Below are 15920 nucleotides of genomic sequence, written 5' to 3'. Positions count from 1 at the left end.
GCCGGGAGCTGTAGTTCTCCAGGGGAAGGGTCGCCGTGACGGCGCGCGGCGCACGCGCGCTCGCCGCCGGCTCCTTCCCCCGCGGCACATGCGCAGAGGCGCCGCGGTGCCGCGCGTGCGCCGCGTGCCGGCCGCCCGCCTCCTCTCGCCCGTCGGTGGCCGGTGGCGCGGGCCCGGCCGGCGCCGCCGCCATGTCCGCCGAGCAGGTGAGCAGCCTCTGCGAGCAGCTGGTGAAGGCGGTGACGGTGATCATGGACCCGGCCTCCACGCAGCGATACCGCCTGGAGGCGCTAAAGGTACCCGGCCCGGGGAGGGGAGGCGCCGGGCTCCGGCCACGCGGGTGTCCCGTCCGCACGGCCCCGGGGCCCGCTCGGGCGCGGCGGGTGATGGGGGGTGTCGGGCCGGCCCCGGGCGGCCCCCGAGGCGCTGGAGGTCGTCGGGAAGCTTGGGAGGGCGGCGGGAGCTGTGCCTGCGCGGCGCTGAGGGGGCCGGGCGGATCTCCCTGGCGGGCCCCTCAGGAGCCGGGGCTGCGCCCCCCTCCCCGGCGCCCCGTTACCGGCCGCCCCGTGCCCGCCCCCGTGTTTTAACCGCGTGTGCCTGTCCGCGGTTCTTTCCCAGTTCTGCGAGGAGTTCAAGGAGAAGTGTCCCATCTGCGTGCCCTGCGGGCTGAAGCTCGCGGAGAAGACGCAGACGGCCATCGTCCGGCACTTCGGCCTGCAGATCCTGGAGCATGTGGTCAAGTACGGTCCCCTGCCCCGGGGAAGGGTGCCGGCCCCTGGCCACGCAGCCCCTGGCGCGGGCTCTGTGCCCCCTCGGGGCTTTCCGCTTCAGGGAGGCGCATTCAGGACACAGAGAATCTGTTCTGCAGCAGAGGATGGCTGCTGTCCTACTCTATGCTGCTTTCCAAAAATGGTTGGGAAGGTTAATTCACCGAGCTCCAAGACACTTTGACATCGCAAGATGTAAATAAGCACACAGGGTTATCGGGTCTTTGCAACATTCTCCGTCGTTAGCCTCATGCTAACAAAGAGGCTTTGTAGTAGTTCAGTTCTGAGATTCCACTCTCTCTGCCGCCTCTACAGACCTGGTGCTTTGTGCTTTTGCTGCTACTTCTCATGTGTGTTGGCCTCAGTGGTGCACGCTGATTTGCCGTCAACAGTTTTTTAACTCAGCCTTTTCATTAAGGAATTGGGCACTGGCAGAGTCAGTGAGCTTGTAGTGGCTCTAGTTTAGGTGAAGAAGTGATAGTTCATTGAGAAGTCAAGAGATCTTTATGAATGTTTTGACTTGGTGCCTCTTTTTTTTTTTTAACTTTTGAACAGGTTCCGCTGGAACAATATGCCTCGCCTAGAAAAAGTTTATCTAAAGAACAATGTCATGGGCCTCATATCCAGTGTAAGTACCTATTACCCCAGACTGTTTTCTGAAGCACAGTTCTTTCGCTTGGAGATAGAAAGAGTGAAAAAGAAAAAAATACTCCAGTTAGTTAGCACAGAGGACCTAAATTCAATTCTGCATTTCATTACTTTCTTGCTGTGCATCCCTGGTTGTTCCAGTGCCTTTTTCTGTCCTGTAGTCAGGTTGATAACCATGTCGTCTCACAGGGAAGGAAGTTGTGAGGCTTGTATAACATATATAAGGTACTTTTGCCTTTCTTAGGAGGAAATTCAGTAAATATGGATGTTCTTGTCCTTTGCAAGAATACTGAAGTCATTATATTAATTGTGTTTTCTCTGTCGTTGTGATTGTGCTTGTGACCAAGTAATCTTTTGAGGAAAATCCTTTTGGTTCCCAGAGTTCACTAGCTACGAGTGCTTGGGAGGGTAGGAGTGTCATCCCAGGTAGCTGGGATGAAGAGCTACCCAATGTTGGTTTTGATTTTGATTTTGTATTTGCAATATTTGCAACCACTGTGCCTCCTGGGTGAGAGTTATAAATGTCTGGTGTCTGGGTTTGTGTAACTGCCTCTTTCTTATCACAGGGAACTCAAAGCATTCTAGAGGAAGAAAGTCACATTAAGGGTGTTCTGTCTCGCATTGTGGTGGAGATGATCAAGCGTGAATGGCCTCAGCACTGGCCTGACATGCTAAAGGAGCTGGATACCCTCTCCAAGCAAGGGGTATGGAACACATCTGTCTGTTCTCTTCTGCTTGCACATAGTGTGGGTTTTAGTGTTCCATCGTCCTGAGGAAAGCCTAACTGACTGACTCATAGTCAGCTAAGACAGGCTGATGATGGACTAAAAAATCCCTGTAAAATTAAGTTACTCTAGGAGATTATTTTAGCAGAGAGAGAATGCCATGCTCTTGTCTTGTTTTCCCAAGGTGTGACCTGTATCTTCATGCATGCTCACTTTCTCTCTACACCTCTGAGCTGTCCTCTAGAGATTTTAATGTTTGAACTGTGTTGATGGAGTGTATTTCATTCTGGAACATCAGGAAACTCAGACAGAACTGGTGATGTTCATCCTCCTACGTTTGGCGGAGGATGTGGTGACTTTTCAAACTCTGCCTACCCAGCGGCGACGAGATATCCAGCAAACGCTCACCCAGAACATGGAGAAGATCTTCAGCTTCCTACTAACTACTCTGCAGCAGAACGTCAATAAGTACAGACGGATGGTAAGAGCCCCTTTTCCTTGGGTTCAGTCAGTGCTGGAGGCGTTTAGGAACTGGGATACAACTCGTGAGTTGTTGGGGAAGCAAGTGCAGAAACTGTGAAATGCATCGCTGTTGCAGGGAGGCAGGGATCTCCTTTGGCTTGGGGAGCTGGTGCTGATCAGAGAGACTGATCACACCAGGTTGGCAGGGTTAGTGTTGATAGTTTGGATTTGCTAGTGTAAATGGCTTGCGTGGGTGCGTGCCTTGTCTGTGCTGTTGGAATGCTCCGCTGACACTAGGGATGTATGGCTCAGCAAAAGGTGTGGTTGTGGCAGAAACAGGTAGATTTGGGGTCATTTATGTAGCACTCAGCAGTAAAGACATGCCGTCCTGGGCTCGCATCTGCTCTCTTACGCTGCAGTGGTGTCTTTGTGGTGATGCACCAAAACACGTGAGTTTTTGATGTCTCAGCATTGCATCTGGGCCTCTCTGGTCCTTTTCTCTAAGAGCTCAGGTCAGGAAGCCCTTTTTTGTCAAGTTGTGGTGAGGAATGCTCTTCCTTTTTGTGTAAAGAGACTTCTTTCCTGAATTCTTACCTAGAGTCAGAGATGTGCGGGTTGGTCAAGGTGCAAGGTGAAGGCAAGTCTCTACCCCTGTCTCTTCCTGTGAGAAGGAAGTGGATTTGAGAGTGAAGCAAAACTGAGAAACCAATCTAGAAATAAGTTGCTTAGGTGTATCTCTTGTTCCTTTTTTTTCTGTGAATTAAAATCCAGATTTACACTAAACGTGAAACTGGGAGACAAAAAAACCCCTCTCCTGCCTGACTTCTGTTCATTTTCGTGGTGCACTGACAGGCTGAACAAAGCCACCTGTAGAGCAGACAGTTCTCTGTGCAGTTTGTGGTGGTGGGTGGGAGACCCTGGTGCATTTTGTAGTCTGGTTGAAATGCATTTCCAGGTAAGGTTTGAATTGCAATGCTTGAGGCTCTGAAGTGTGGCTGCTTCTGCTAACGGTGGAATCTTTCTGATTGGCAAGGTTGGAGCACCCCAGGAACAAGAAGCCCTCACCACTCCACAGGTTAGCAGATCTTTGGGGTGTTTGTGCACAGGGTAAATTCTGAGGGTTGGGTGTTCAGTTACCTGTCTGCACACTGAGACTGGGGGAGATGATGGACACTTCCCCAAGACCACAGTAGTCTGCAGTGCTAATAAGTATGCAGTTCTGGTGTGCTGGCTCAGTTGTTAAATGTCTGGGACACAAACAGATTAACTTAAAACCACTGTACTGAATACACTGATGGACAGAATTTCCAAACCAAAACCTTGCAGCAGAAAGAAACACTTACGGTGTCTGCATCTGAAAAACAAATGAAACCTGAGTGTCTGAGGGACTTGTTTGATAATAGCAGCAATGCGCTGCTTGCACCAAGTGTTTGGAGCTGGGAGTCAAGCTGTAAGCTCTTGCCTCTGCTCTCGCTCCAGCTGCCTTTCTGACCATGGACAAACCATTTTCAGACATCAATCTCAGGACATAAAAGCCACCAGCGTCTTTCACAGTCTGGCTTTTGGATGCAAGATGCTTTTAAAGGTCAAAACCTTCTTCCCTGGAAGCCTCCAGGAAGCAAAGAAATGCCTTTCCTTCTCGTTGCCTCTGTCTCCCTGGTGTCCACTGACTGGAGTGTCATCTTTTGGATGAGAAGGAAATTGTGGCTTAACTTGCAGTTCCAAGTCCTGGTGTCTTACTTGCCAGGGTGCTGCTGAGATGGTTGTGATGACCACAGCAATGTCCTGAGCAGCAGATTGTGTTGCAGCCTCTGTCACTAGGGAGGTGCTCTGTGAAGCTGCTGCTTTCTGCCTGCGTTCTCGAGAATAAGCACGTCCAGCAGTGGCTGGGTAGAAGTGTGTGCTGCAGCTGCTCACCCACCATCTCTTGTTTTCTTTTTCAGAAGACTGATCTGGCTCAGGAGACAAAGGTGAGTGGAGCTACATGGGAGTTAGTGCATTAATGATTCGTAAGACGAAGATTGCTTAGAATTAGGCTTTTCCCAGGCTTCAGAGTCTACTACGTGCAGTTCTCATTTACAGATGGATTTGTTCACCCATAATACAAACTCCTTGAGAAGAGAGAAGTGAGAGGTGGCAGCAGAAGGGTCCAAGTCTCTCACTCTCTCAGGGTGGTTCCTGGTACTGTTCTCCTAGGGAGTGGATGGCTTTAGATGGGAATTGGTGTTTCTCTTTGGCTCTGACCTCTTGCCTCCTCTCTGTTTGCAGGCCCAGGCAAACTGCCGTGTGGGAATAGCAGCACTCAACACCTTGGCTGGCTACATTGACTGGGTGGCCCTGAGCCACATCACAGCAGACAACTGCAAGCTCTTGGAGATGTTGTGTCTGCTCCTAAACGAGCCTGAGCTCCAAATAGGAGCAGCAGAGTGTCTCCTGATTGCTGTCAGCAGGAAAGTGAGTTCCTCCTCCTCAGCTCCTCTGGCTCCCCCTTGTTTTCCTCCTATTCTGCTGTATAAATCTTCAGATTGAGCAGTGATATCTTTGCACTTTTATTTAAGAAACAAAATTCAAATTTGGCCACTTATGTGAATGATGTTGAGCGTGAATGTCATGCCAGCACAATACATACAGCAGTTGTTGGAACCCTCTCCAACTTCTGTGCTCGCTTCTCGCAGTTTTGAAGTTGGAGGTCCCCATTGACTTTTTTCCCCCACTTTCTACAACTGTGAAGTGGCAAATATTGTCACCAGCTGTGTCATCTGGCAGCTCAGAGAAATGACAGCACGATCTAAACAGATGATTTCACCATTATGTTCACAAGCAGCTTAGTGTCAAAGCTGAGTGCTTAGCAGCTGACTTCAACTAGCCAGTCTGCTGTGAAGAAGAGTTAATGTCTCAGGATCAGTTTTTTAAAGTTCCTGTGTTGAGATTGCTCGGGGAAATTTCTTGCGATCAGGAATACCTTAGATTTTTTGACAAGTTTTTGCTGAAATAATTTGTGGACTGTAAGCCGCTCCCCAGATGTAAGGACAACTGGAGATCTCCTGATTTCACTTGCAGATGGAAATAAATAGTTATGTGGGTGGGAATAAATAGTTATGTTCTAATTGACGCATTTGCTGTATTTTACACGTAGGGTAAGCTGGAGGATCGAAAGCCTTTGATGGTCTTGTTTGGAGACGTTGCCATGCACTACATTCTCTCTGCTGCCCAGTGAGTACTATCCTGCTGCTGTAATTTCACACAAAACTGCGTACAAATGCCTTCGCAGATGTGATTTGCAAAAGATATTGCTGCTTAACTGCAGGAAGCTGGGGCTGGGTTAGGAGAGGACAAAACCACCATTTCTTTTGCAAAACCTGAAAAACTGTGGGGTTTTTTTCAAATCCCATAATTAAAGGACCAAGCGGTGTAAATATCCCAGCTTCCTCAGCTTTCTTTTTAGCCCGAAACTGATCAGGAGGGACTCTTTCAGAGGTTTTAGATGCTAATAAAGCAGTACTTCTTGATAATAGCAAACAAAATTCCACTGCAATAAAATCAAGTTGCTCTAGTCTCTTTTTATCTACAAGATAGATAGCAGTGTGCCTGTTAACCTACAGCGTGAGTAACTGTGATCCTGTTTTTCTCCCTCCCCTCGCTCCCAGGACAGCAGATGGAGAAGGCCTGGTGGAGAAGCACTATGTTTTCTTGAAGAGACTTTGCCAAGTTTTGTGCGCGTTGGGCAGCCAGCTATGTGCGTTGCTAGTAAGTCTCTGCTAATACCAGCAGCAACCCTGACAAGGATAGCTTCTAGGGCTTGGGGGTGAGGCAGCCCTGATCTAGGGTAGGACCAGGGTTCTCTCTGCACATTTGGTAGCTACAAGGTTCTCTCCACACATTTGGAAAAGGCAGAAATGTCTCTGCTTGCAAGTGGGGTAACAGTATCCTGCCAGCTCATAGGAATGTAGAATGGAGGGAACCTGACTGATTCCAGGTCTCTGCTGTCATCAAGAATCATCTCCTGTGACCTCTGTAAAATGCTGAAGCTTCATTGAAAATTGCTCAAGTTGCTTGCTGTCTGCTGCTACAGAAAAACTACTTCAGGAAATTACTGCTGTGTTGGAAGCCTTTTAAATTTCCCTATTAAAAATAACATAAAGAGTATACCTGTTTGTTCTACCAAGATTCTCTCAAGCTGAAGGAAGAAACAGGATTTATTCCTGCTGTTGATTTTTCCGATGCTTTGAATCAATGCTGAGATGAAGACGCACACTAATACTTTGCGTACTGTGCTGGTTGCTGAATTCCTGCTCCCTCCATTCAGCACAGTGCTTCTGCCAGGGGAGGTTTAGGTTGGACATTAGGAAAAGGTTCTTCACCCAGGGGGTGGTGGAGCACTGGAACAGGCTCCCCATGGAGGTGTCACAGTGTGACAGTGTTCAAGAAGAGACTGGACAACATCCTCAGACACATGGTGTGACCTGTGGGATGGTCCTGTGCAGGGACAGGAGTTGGACTCGATGATCCTCGTGGGTTCCTTCCAACTCAGGACATTCTATGATTCAATTATATGCTTACCGAGGTGCAGCAAAACCTTGAATTTATGGCTCCAGGCAAAACCTGTTTTCCTAAAAAACTTCCCAGAAAGTTATCAGTAAGAGATGTCCATACATTAAATGCAGGAAACATTTGGAGGAATAGGAGTGAAATAATCTGGGTGTATTTGTGAAATTCTGCAGTCATTAATTCCTCCGCTTTGATACTGTTGGGTGGACTTGACCTAGTAGTAGTAAAATTGTGCCTCATGGCAGCAGCAGCAGTTGTTATGAATTTTATTTTAACAGAACTCCAGTGTCTGAGAAGTCACCCTTTTCAATGAGGATATGCTGTCTCCAGCACCCTCAGGCTGGTCACCAGAACTTGTTACTCCTTAGGCTATAGTGCTGTCAGAAGAAAATCAGTTTTTCAGTTTTTTTGTCTTGTCTCCTTTACAATCTATGGCCTTGGATGTAGTGTTCCTGCGTTACCCAGAAACATACCAGTTGTGAGCCCAGCATGACACAGTTTGTATTTTGTCTGAAATTGTCTTCCTAATAGGGCTCAGAGTGTGATGTGGAAACACCAGCCAACTTTGGAAAATACCTCGATGCATTTTTAGCCTTCACAACCCATCCCAGCCAGGTATGTAAAGCGCTGAAAGTCTTGTGTATGTCTGTGTAAGAATGTGCGAATGCAGAATTGTGCTAACCTGCCGGAGACTGCAGAGCTTCAGCTGCCTAATAGTGCTCTCCAGGCTCTCCATTTCAGCTGAAGACGTGGAAGGCAGTGGTTTCTCCTCCATTATCACCCCATTAGGAACAGTGCCTGATACAGAGGCGCTGAGTAGAAAGTGCAGAATTTGCAACCAGCCCTGGTATTTACTTAGAGACTTTTGGCATTCTGGAAGTGTAGGTTGTGCCTGTAGGGTGCCTTGGCCTGGCCTGAACAGTTGGTGTAATTTGCTATTGCCTTCTGGTAGCAACACTTAATGTTAGCAGTGGAGATTCCAGCACTGAAGTCCTTCTCTGTTCCCCGGTTTTTTCTCTTCTCCCCCCAGTTTCTGCGCTCTTCCACCCAGATCACATGGGGAGCCCTCTTTCGGCATGAAGTTCTGTCTCACGACCCCTTGTTGCTGGCCATGATCCCCAAGTACCTCCGTGCATCTATGACCAACCTAGTGAAGGTATGGGGTCGCTGCGGCCAGGGGAGTGTGAGAAGGGGCCGAGGTGAACGTGGCCTGTGGATTGTGGGGGAGAAACTACATTTTTATTGTGTCTGCCAGAGAAATGATCCCCAGGCTGCTGAGCAAACAGCTCTATCTCAGCATTTTACTGTCTGCTCCTTGCCTTCAGTCTTCATCAGCTTGGAGCTGGTGTTAGCTGTGGTAGGTGACCTCCCTTCCTGACCTTGTCTGCTCTGTCTCCAGGTGGGCTTTCCCTCTAAAACAGACAGCCCCAGTTGTGAATACTCCCGCTTTGATTTTGACAGTGATGAGGACTTCAATGCCTTCTTCAACTGTAAGTTCCCATCACCCTGCATGGAAGCTCTTGTCTGTGCCTTTCCTCTTATTTTCAGTTGCTGCCTGAGCATGGAGCCTACCACATTGGCTTGCAGTTTCCGTTTGTGTCTTGACTCTTTCAGTCTGGATCTTGGAGTTAAATTACTTTAGGATTTTCCTGTGACAGCTGAGGAGTTTCATTTTACTTATATTTGCCATTTTTTTTCCTTGCTGGCCAGGTAGGTGGCCAAGTAGCATTTGCTACCTAGTGTCAAAGAAAATGCGCCTCTTGGTCACGTAGAGGAGGAAATTAAACAGCCTGGAGTCCTGCTCAGGTTAGGAGAGGAAGGCAGCTTACAAGACTTCAAATGTCATTCCAGAAATAAAATCTGTGTGGGCCCTGCTAAGAAGCCTCAGTACCAACAGTAAAGGTTGAGCAATTAAAATAGCCAAATTTAACCATGATCTTAAACCAGCAAACTAGGAAACCCTGAATATTAATTTTTCCCTCCCTTCCCTCCCTTCCCTCCCTTCCTTCCTTTCCTTCCCTTTTTTGTATTTTACTTCTCAAAAACCGAGGTTGGTTCTCACTGGGTGATATAGTTTAGTACTCACTTGGTGGCTGGGAGGATATATTTAAGAAATTACTGAAATTATTAGTTTTTACATTTATGTTTGAAGATATTAGGCGTTACTTTTTTATTGCTTATTAGATAGTTTATTTTTTACTTATTGTAATAAATCTATTTGGATGGAAATAGAAAAGTAGCTAAATGCGTAAAGCCAAAATTTGAAATAGTTTTAGGGAGTTAAATGATATTGAAAGTATTACAGATATCAGAAAATAAAACTGATTTGAAACACAAAATAAAATTACTTGATAAAACAACTTTTTTAAACAATGCAGGTTGTATCTGTAGTCAGCAGAGCTGATTCTTTTGTGTGGCCATGTACGGGAACATTTTAGAACAAAGGAAATTCCTGTTCTGTCCTTTGCTCTTCATATCTTTGAAACTGAATACAAGACTTTTGGGGTTTTTGAGTTCACATTAGTTAGTTAGTCTAGAATCTGAACTGAGTTAAGTTGAACAATCCAGAAAAAGTGTGTTTAGCTGAAGGAAGTGGTAGTTATCTAATGCTGTTTTTCTGTATCAGTATCTCAAGGTGCTTTGTAAGCAGCAAACATATAGTTTGAAGAATTTTTAAAATGATAAATAGAGGTTTAATTGTAGTAAATCTGGCTTTACCATAGATTTTCATAATTCATATTGCATTTTAATTGCGATTTAATATTTTTGTGTTAATCCGTCATTTTTTAGTCCATTTAAATCGCTTTTAAAAATTGCCCGTCCTGTTACACCTAGTTTACTGACTGTATGTCTGAGCTTACTACAGAGCTATTGTCAGAGCAACAGTCCATAATGTTCCCAGGTCTGCAAAGCTGCAGGTGAGCTTTTGGGAAGGGAGCTTTTGTAACACCAGCTTGTTGCATGGTGTCTGATTTTTTTTTTCACTGCAGCTTTCCGAGCCCAGCAAGGAGAGGTGATGAGGATGGCTTGTCGTCTGGACCCTCGAACGGGCTTCCAAATGGCTGGTGAATGGCTGAAGTACCAGCTGACAACTCCTGTTGATACTGGACCTATGAACTGTAAGTTACCTGAAAAAAAATAGGGATGTGGAGCTTGTTGTTTAATTCAAGCCAAGAAGAAACTTTTTTGCCTTTTTTTTTTCTTTTTTTTTTTTTTTTTTTTTTTTTAAAAGGGAGAGCCAGGGCTCAACACTAGGCTTTCAGGCTTTTAAGGTCTTTGCAAATTAAAAGCAAAAGCAAATCAAACCCACCCCACCCCAAATTTAACCCTTTGCAGTCTACATATGGAATAGCCAAGGTAAAGCCACTGGCTCCTCTTTTCCCTCCCTGAAATCTCTCTGCAAAAAAGATGCAGCTGTCTCTCTGATGCAATTTTACAATTATCTGGGCTTCGTTATCTCCATAACATACTATCTTTTTGTCCAGGGAAGTTCTGCCAGTCTGGCAAATCCTTTTGTCAGTGACCTTGCTTTCCTCCCATGAAGGAAGGCCACTTGGAGCTCTGCAAAGTCACACTGAGGGCAGTCTTGCCTGCAGTGCTGAGTCTGGGCATGTGGTCTCCCTCCTTTTTTTTCCTCTTCTGTGATTTGTTGATGTTGCTCCCCATAGTATCTCAAAGATCAGACATATGTCTCAGGAGCCCTCACTTGAATGAGGCAAATCACACAGGAGTACTTTAGTTGCTCCCAGGGCATCCCTGATAGGCATCTGCAGGGAGAGCTGCCTGACCAGAATACTTGTGAGTGCTGAGATGTTACAGTGCGAGCGCTTGTCAGCCGGGTGTTGTGCATGCAAGGAGGAGTATGGTGAGAGCTCCAGTGTTCTCTTCCTTTCAGCTAGGACAGGCGAAGGTCTCTGCTCCATCTTCTCTCCATCCTTTGCACAGTGGGATGCCATGACCTTCTTCTCAGAGAGCGTCATCAGCCAGATGTTTCGAACCCTGGACAAAGACGTATGTGTACCAGATGCTCATGCCTGCTCTCCTGGCTTGTTCTGGGTTGCCATGAGTGGGTTTTTTCAGCTATGTTGTCCTTGAAAAGGCTATAGTAACTGGTTACCTCCATGCAAAAACCCAGATGGTTTGTTGAGTGATTCTTATGAGGAGTAGTAACCCTTCTTTAGAGGGGACCAAACTCATACTGGCTTACTCTGTCAGGCATGTCTTGGTTCTGGGTGCTATGCCGTGAAAAGTCACAGGAGAGCACTCAGGTGGCATGCTTTGACATAGTGCCTTGCTAGAGGACAAGAGGACAGCTTAAGCACAAATTTCCCAAGTTTATTTTTATTATTAATTTTATTATTTATTTTATTTTTAACTTCTAACTAAATGAAAGAAACTCATGCTCAGGGAGTGCAAGATCAGAAGCAGTTTCTCTCTGCTTTTTGTTCAGCAGCAGGCAAATCAGAAGGAAAGCATTTTCTTTCTCAGTCTAATGTAGACTGGCTTGATTATTTTTATTAGATTAGGCTGCTCGTGCACTTGAGTTCATCATTCTAATCACAGTAAAATAATTGTATGGATTGATACAGTTGGCTAAGCATGGAATCTATTGGGCAGAGTCAAGACAACTGGAAGCCAAACTGAGAGGAAAATTGCCTTTCCCAGAGGTGCAAGCAATATTATGGGGGCTTGAGACTGGCATCTCAAAATTGCCCTACCAACAATGACAATGCTGCTGTCCTTTTTCCCCTCAGCAAGTGCACATAGCATGCAGTTAAGCAGGTTTCTACTGCTTTTCTTTCTGCTTTGAGAACAGCTGTGTTCAGCTGAGAGGCCTGATATGAGCAGCAGCTCCATGGCCTAACTCTAGGAGTTGGGAGATGAGTGCTACAGGCTGAAGTACTGAGTGTTGCCTCCTTTCTTCTTTTCTTCTGCTTTCCCTTTTCTGCATCTGTAGGACATCCCAGTGAATGATGGCATAGATCTGCTGCAGCTTGTCCTTAATTTTGAAACAAAGGATCCTCTCATCCTGTCCTGTGTGCTCACCAATGTCTCTGCTCTCTTCCCATTTGTCACTTACCGACCAGAATACCTACCACAAGTGCTTTCCAAGGTAGGTACTTGCAGAACATGCAAAAATCATTTTTTTTGGTGCATTTTTTGGTGCAAGGCCCTTGTATTATACTAAACTTCAGGAGTTAATCCTCTAGGTGTTACTGTCAGGGAAGGACTATTCTTCATTGGAACAACTATTCTTTCATGGTGGGGAAAACTGAGACTGAGTCTTGTTCAAGAAGAAACCATGTCAAATAACACAAATTTTGCAGTTCCTAGCCTTAAATCTTGACATTAAGTGCACACTCTGGCCAGTAAACACCATGTTTTGTTTCAAGGCCTCACTGTGTTGATGATTAATCTGTCAATTTAGTTAAGGGTTCTTCACTGACTTTAATGAAATTGTACTAAAGTCTTATGATCTATTCCTTGAGCTCAAAACACATGTGAGTGCTAGATATTTACAAACGACATGAGGTGTTTGATTTTTTCTCCCTTTTTTCACAGCTGTTTGCTTCAGTTACCTTTGAAGTTATAGAAGAAAGTAAGGTATGTCTGAATTACTCTCTACTAATAAGCTGTAATAATTGGATCAAATCCTATTCTGTTTGAGAGCATGCTGAGTCTGAAGACTCCACTGTAGTAGTGTTCTCAAGTATAGGGCTGGGAAGTCTAGATATAACTGATCTGTTCTTGGCTGACATAGCCTAAAAAGCTTTGGCTTACATACTTAGGCAGCCACAGGTGTGGTCTAAGGCCAGTTCACTTAGTCCCGAAGTTTATGCTGGCCTTCCTGAGAGTGAAATCCCTTTGCTAGCTGTGGGTGCTCTTCAGTGGGTGGTATATGTGGCTGTGAAGGATGGCTGTAAAGCTGCCAGCTACCTAGGGAGTGCTTTGAGTCTTGGAATAGGGAGTAAGATCCATGGCATCCACTCCCCTTGAACACAGCTTGTTTGAACGTGGGTTTCTTGGGTTGGCTACTGCTCCAGAGGAAATTTGATTATTGCATGATTGTTTGGGGTGAGGGGTGTGGAAATGCTTTTTTGATCTGTACTCAACAGTGCAGAAAACTGTGTGTAATGCATTTGTTTCTTGAAGATACCCTGCGCTTGTCTGAACTTCTGTTTTATTGCATTGAAGTTTGTTATGTCTGTCCAGGCTCCTAGAACTCGGGCAGTGAAGAATGTAAGAAGGCATGCATGCTCCTCAATCATAAAGATGTGTCGGGATTACCCTCAGCTTGTCCTGGTATGTAAATTCAATTCCATCATGAAAGAGTCTTGCCTCAGTTTCAGTTAGATTTTGTGGGATCTTCAGCTTCCTTGGCTACAGCCTCTTTTTCTTCCAAGAAATATTCCTGCTGTGCAAATGGCAGCATTTTATTCCATGCACCTCCCTTCTTTTCCCCTGCTCCTGAAAAATTTTTTGTCTTATGATTTGAATTGTGAAGTGATGAGTTAAATGCAAAAGGGATGAGGAGGAGGATACAAGCAGCACTAGGTTTGTTTTATTGGAATGTTTGCTGAATTTCCAGTTTGTCACTTGTGGTGGTCTCAACTGATTCCTAAGCTGTAGACACTAGCAATGACTAACCTCCAGATGTTCTTCTGTTACTTAACAGAATGTAGGAGCAAGGGGAGAGTATCTGTTTTCTGGATTAGCTTGAGAAAATTAGAAAAAAACAAACACATTTTAAATCCATGAGTCAGTGTTTTGTTTGGTTTTGCTGAACTGAACAGTCTGCATGCAACATGCATAGCTCTGAACCGCTTTCTTTAGGGGTGCTTGTGTGGAGAGGCTCTAGGATTATTGGAGCACTGTCGGACATTGCTAGTTTAAACAAAGACATTTTTTGAGGATGCTAATTAAGGTAATTTAGGGGTTCCGGCCTACATCCTGCAAAAGCTGCTAAGAACTAGCGCGTTAGTCTTTGTCCCACTCTACTGGTCCTTGAGCTACAGTTCTCTCTTTCCCATGGGCAGCCAGACATCTTCACTGGAAGAGCCAAGGGTCCAGATCTGCCCCAAAATATGTTCAGACGACTTTGCTGAATGATGATTGCTCATGCTTATACAAAGTTACAGGAAGACATGGTTGCAACTAGAGTGGGGAGAAATTCAGCTGTTCCTGTGGAGATAGCGATAACCATAGGAATCGTTATTAACATAGTTGTGAGCAAAGAGACGGAACAGTCGTAAGTCTGGCACTTGAGAGCCAAATGAGCGAGGTACTTTCTGTGAGCAAATAAAAGCACAAGCACTATTTCGAAGTGTGACACTGCTGAAAGTGATATGATTGCCTAGAAGAGAGAGATTTCCTCTGCTTATTTCAGTCACTCTGCAGACTAAAGTAAACTGGATGCAGGATGATGATAGAGGGGTGGGGAAGAAAAGCAGTTCTTTTAGACTGAACTTTCACAGAAACTTGAGACTGAGAAGGAAATGGCTATATAGAGAAAAGGTAACTTAGACATGCTCCTCCAGCTGTTCCGTGTAGTAGAGTACACCCCACCTCTGCCTCCCCCAGTGGCCCTCCTCCACACCAAATGCATGACGCTCTTCCACCTGGATGTGTTTTCTAGCCAAACTTTGACATGTTGTACAACCACGTGAAGCAGCTGCTCTCCAACGAGCTACTTCTGACGCAGATGGAGAAGTGTGCTCTTATGGAGGCCCTCGTCCTCATCAGCAACCAGTTCAAGGACTATGAGCGGCAGAAAGCTTTCCTGGAGGAGCTCATGGCTCCTGTTGCTGGGTTGTGGCTCTCCCCAGAGATGCAGAGGTATGGGTCGTTGTTCTGAGCTTTGGGCTGGAGGTGTTGCAGAGGTAATGTTGTGCCCAATAAGGAAACGTGCAAACCAAATGAGGCTGGTGGGGCACCTCATCACCTCCTGTGCTCTGGGCAGTCATGGTAATAGCTCTCCTGCATTTCAGAAACTGCCAACTGAGTTTAAATGCTGTTTGTTGAAAATTGCTGGGTAAGAGTTGTTTAAGATGATAGAGGAACACTTCCCAGCATCCTCAAAGCATTTGCAGAAGATGAGAAATAAAAGATGTCTTAGCTCATCTTCAGGACCAGGTAGGAAGCTGAGCTCTCCTTACTAAAGCTGAGGTGTCCTGCAGCGCTGGGCAGCTTGGGCATGCACAAGAGTTTTCCCAGCAGGGCTGTCTTCATAAGAGATTCAAAGGTTTTAGGTCCCTGTGGCCCAAGAGAACTGGAGAGGTTTGGAGAGCACACACGTCTCTGGTGCTTTTTATTATGTTCCCACGTGTAGTGTAGACTAGCTCGTCTGTCTAGCCTGCTCTGTATTTGTTAAGATGTTTATTGCCAGTGCAAAGCTCTACTCAAATTCCATGGTACAAACAGTATTCCTTGTTGCTGTCTTTTGCTGCTGCCAGAGTCCTCTCGGATGCTGAAGCCTTTATCTCCTATGTGGGTGCAGACAACAAAATTGCTGATCCAGTCTTGGAAGATCCTAGTGGCCTGAACCGCTCTAGAGTGAGTATCATTACTAGGAGAGGTGTAATCCTTAGCAAGATGACACTTGCCTCCTTCCATCCCACATTGCTGTTGTGGTTACACACAAGATCTCTCCTGAACATCTGCTTCTTCAGGGTGCAGATCAGCAGAATAACAGGATGGCTTTTGCCTCTTTAAGCTATAGTAGTGAACATGTAGGTTGTGCAAAACCAGATTATTCAGTAAAGCACACTAT

General features: G+C 45.8%; 1 protein-coding gene across 4 annotated transcripts in view; it reads left to right on the top strand.

Annotated features, from left to right (window-relative positions):
- Positions 1-142: 142 nt before the first annotated feature.
- XPO5 (exportin 5) overlaps positions 143-15920 on the top strand; it is a 29781-nt gene continuing 14003 nt past the window's right edge. Inside the window, exons 1-20 of one of the 4 annotated variants that reach the window (XM_065633035.1) lie at positions 143-296; positions 619-740; positions 1323-1395; positions 1982-2119; positions 2439-2621; positions 3636-3677; positions 4546-4572; positions 4871-5056; positions 5739-5815; positions 6250-6349; positions 7682-7765; positions 8181-8306; positions 8550-8640; positions 10141-10269; positions 11046-11161; positions 12108-12263; positions 12713-12754; positions 13364-13453; positions 14787-14986; positions 15604-15703. In XM_065633035.1, coding sequence (XP_065489107.1) covers positions 192-296; positions 619-740; positions 1323-1395; positions 1982-2119; positions 2439-2621; positions 3636-3677; positions 4546-4572; positions 4871-5056; positions 5739-5815; positions 6250-6349; positions 7682-7765; positions 8181-8306; positions 8550-8640; positions 10141-10269; positions 11046-11161; positions 12108-12263; positions 12713-12754; positions 13364-13453; positions 14787-14986; positions 15604-15703 — 2187 coding nt within the window. In that variant the 5' untranslated portion in view covers positions 143-191. Of the gene's footprint in view, positions 297-618; positions 741-1322; positions 1396-1981; positions 2120-2438; positions 2622-3635; positions 3678-4545; positions 4573-4870; positions 5057-5738; positions 5816-6249; positions 6350-7681; positions 7766-8180; positions 8307-8549; positions 8641-10140; positions 10270-11045; positions 11162-12107; positions 12264-12712; positions 12755-13345; positions 13454-14786; positions 14987-15603; positions 15704-15920 lie in introns of all 4 variants that reach the window. The other 3 variants (XM_065633034.1, XM_065633037.1, XM_065633036.1) reach the window with 3 other exon arrangements.

This window comes from Caloenas nicobarica, chromosome 3 (assembly GCF_036013445.1).
Source record: "Caloenas nicobarica isolate bCalNic1 chromosome 3, bCalNic1.hap1, whole genome shotgun sequence".
NCBI lineage: Eukaryota > Metazoa > Chordata > Aves > Columbiformes > Columbidae > Caloenas > Caloenas nicobarica.
This window is presented reverse-complemented; position numbering and strand designations above follow the sequence as displayed.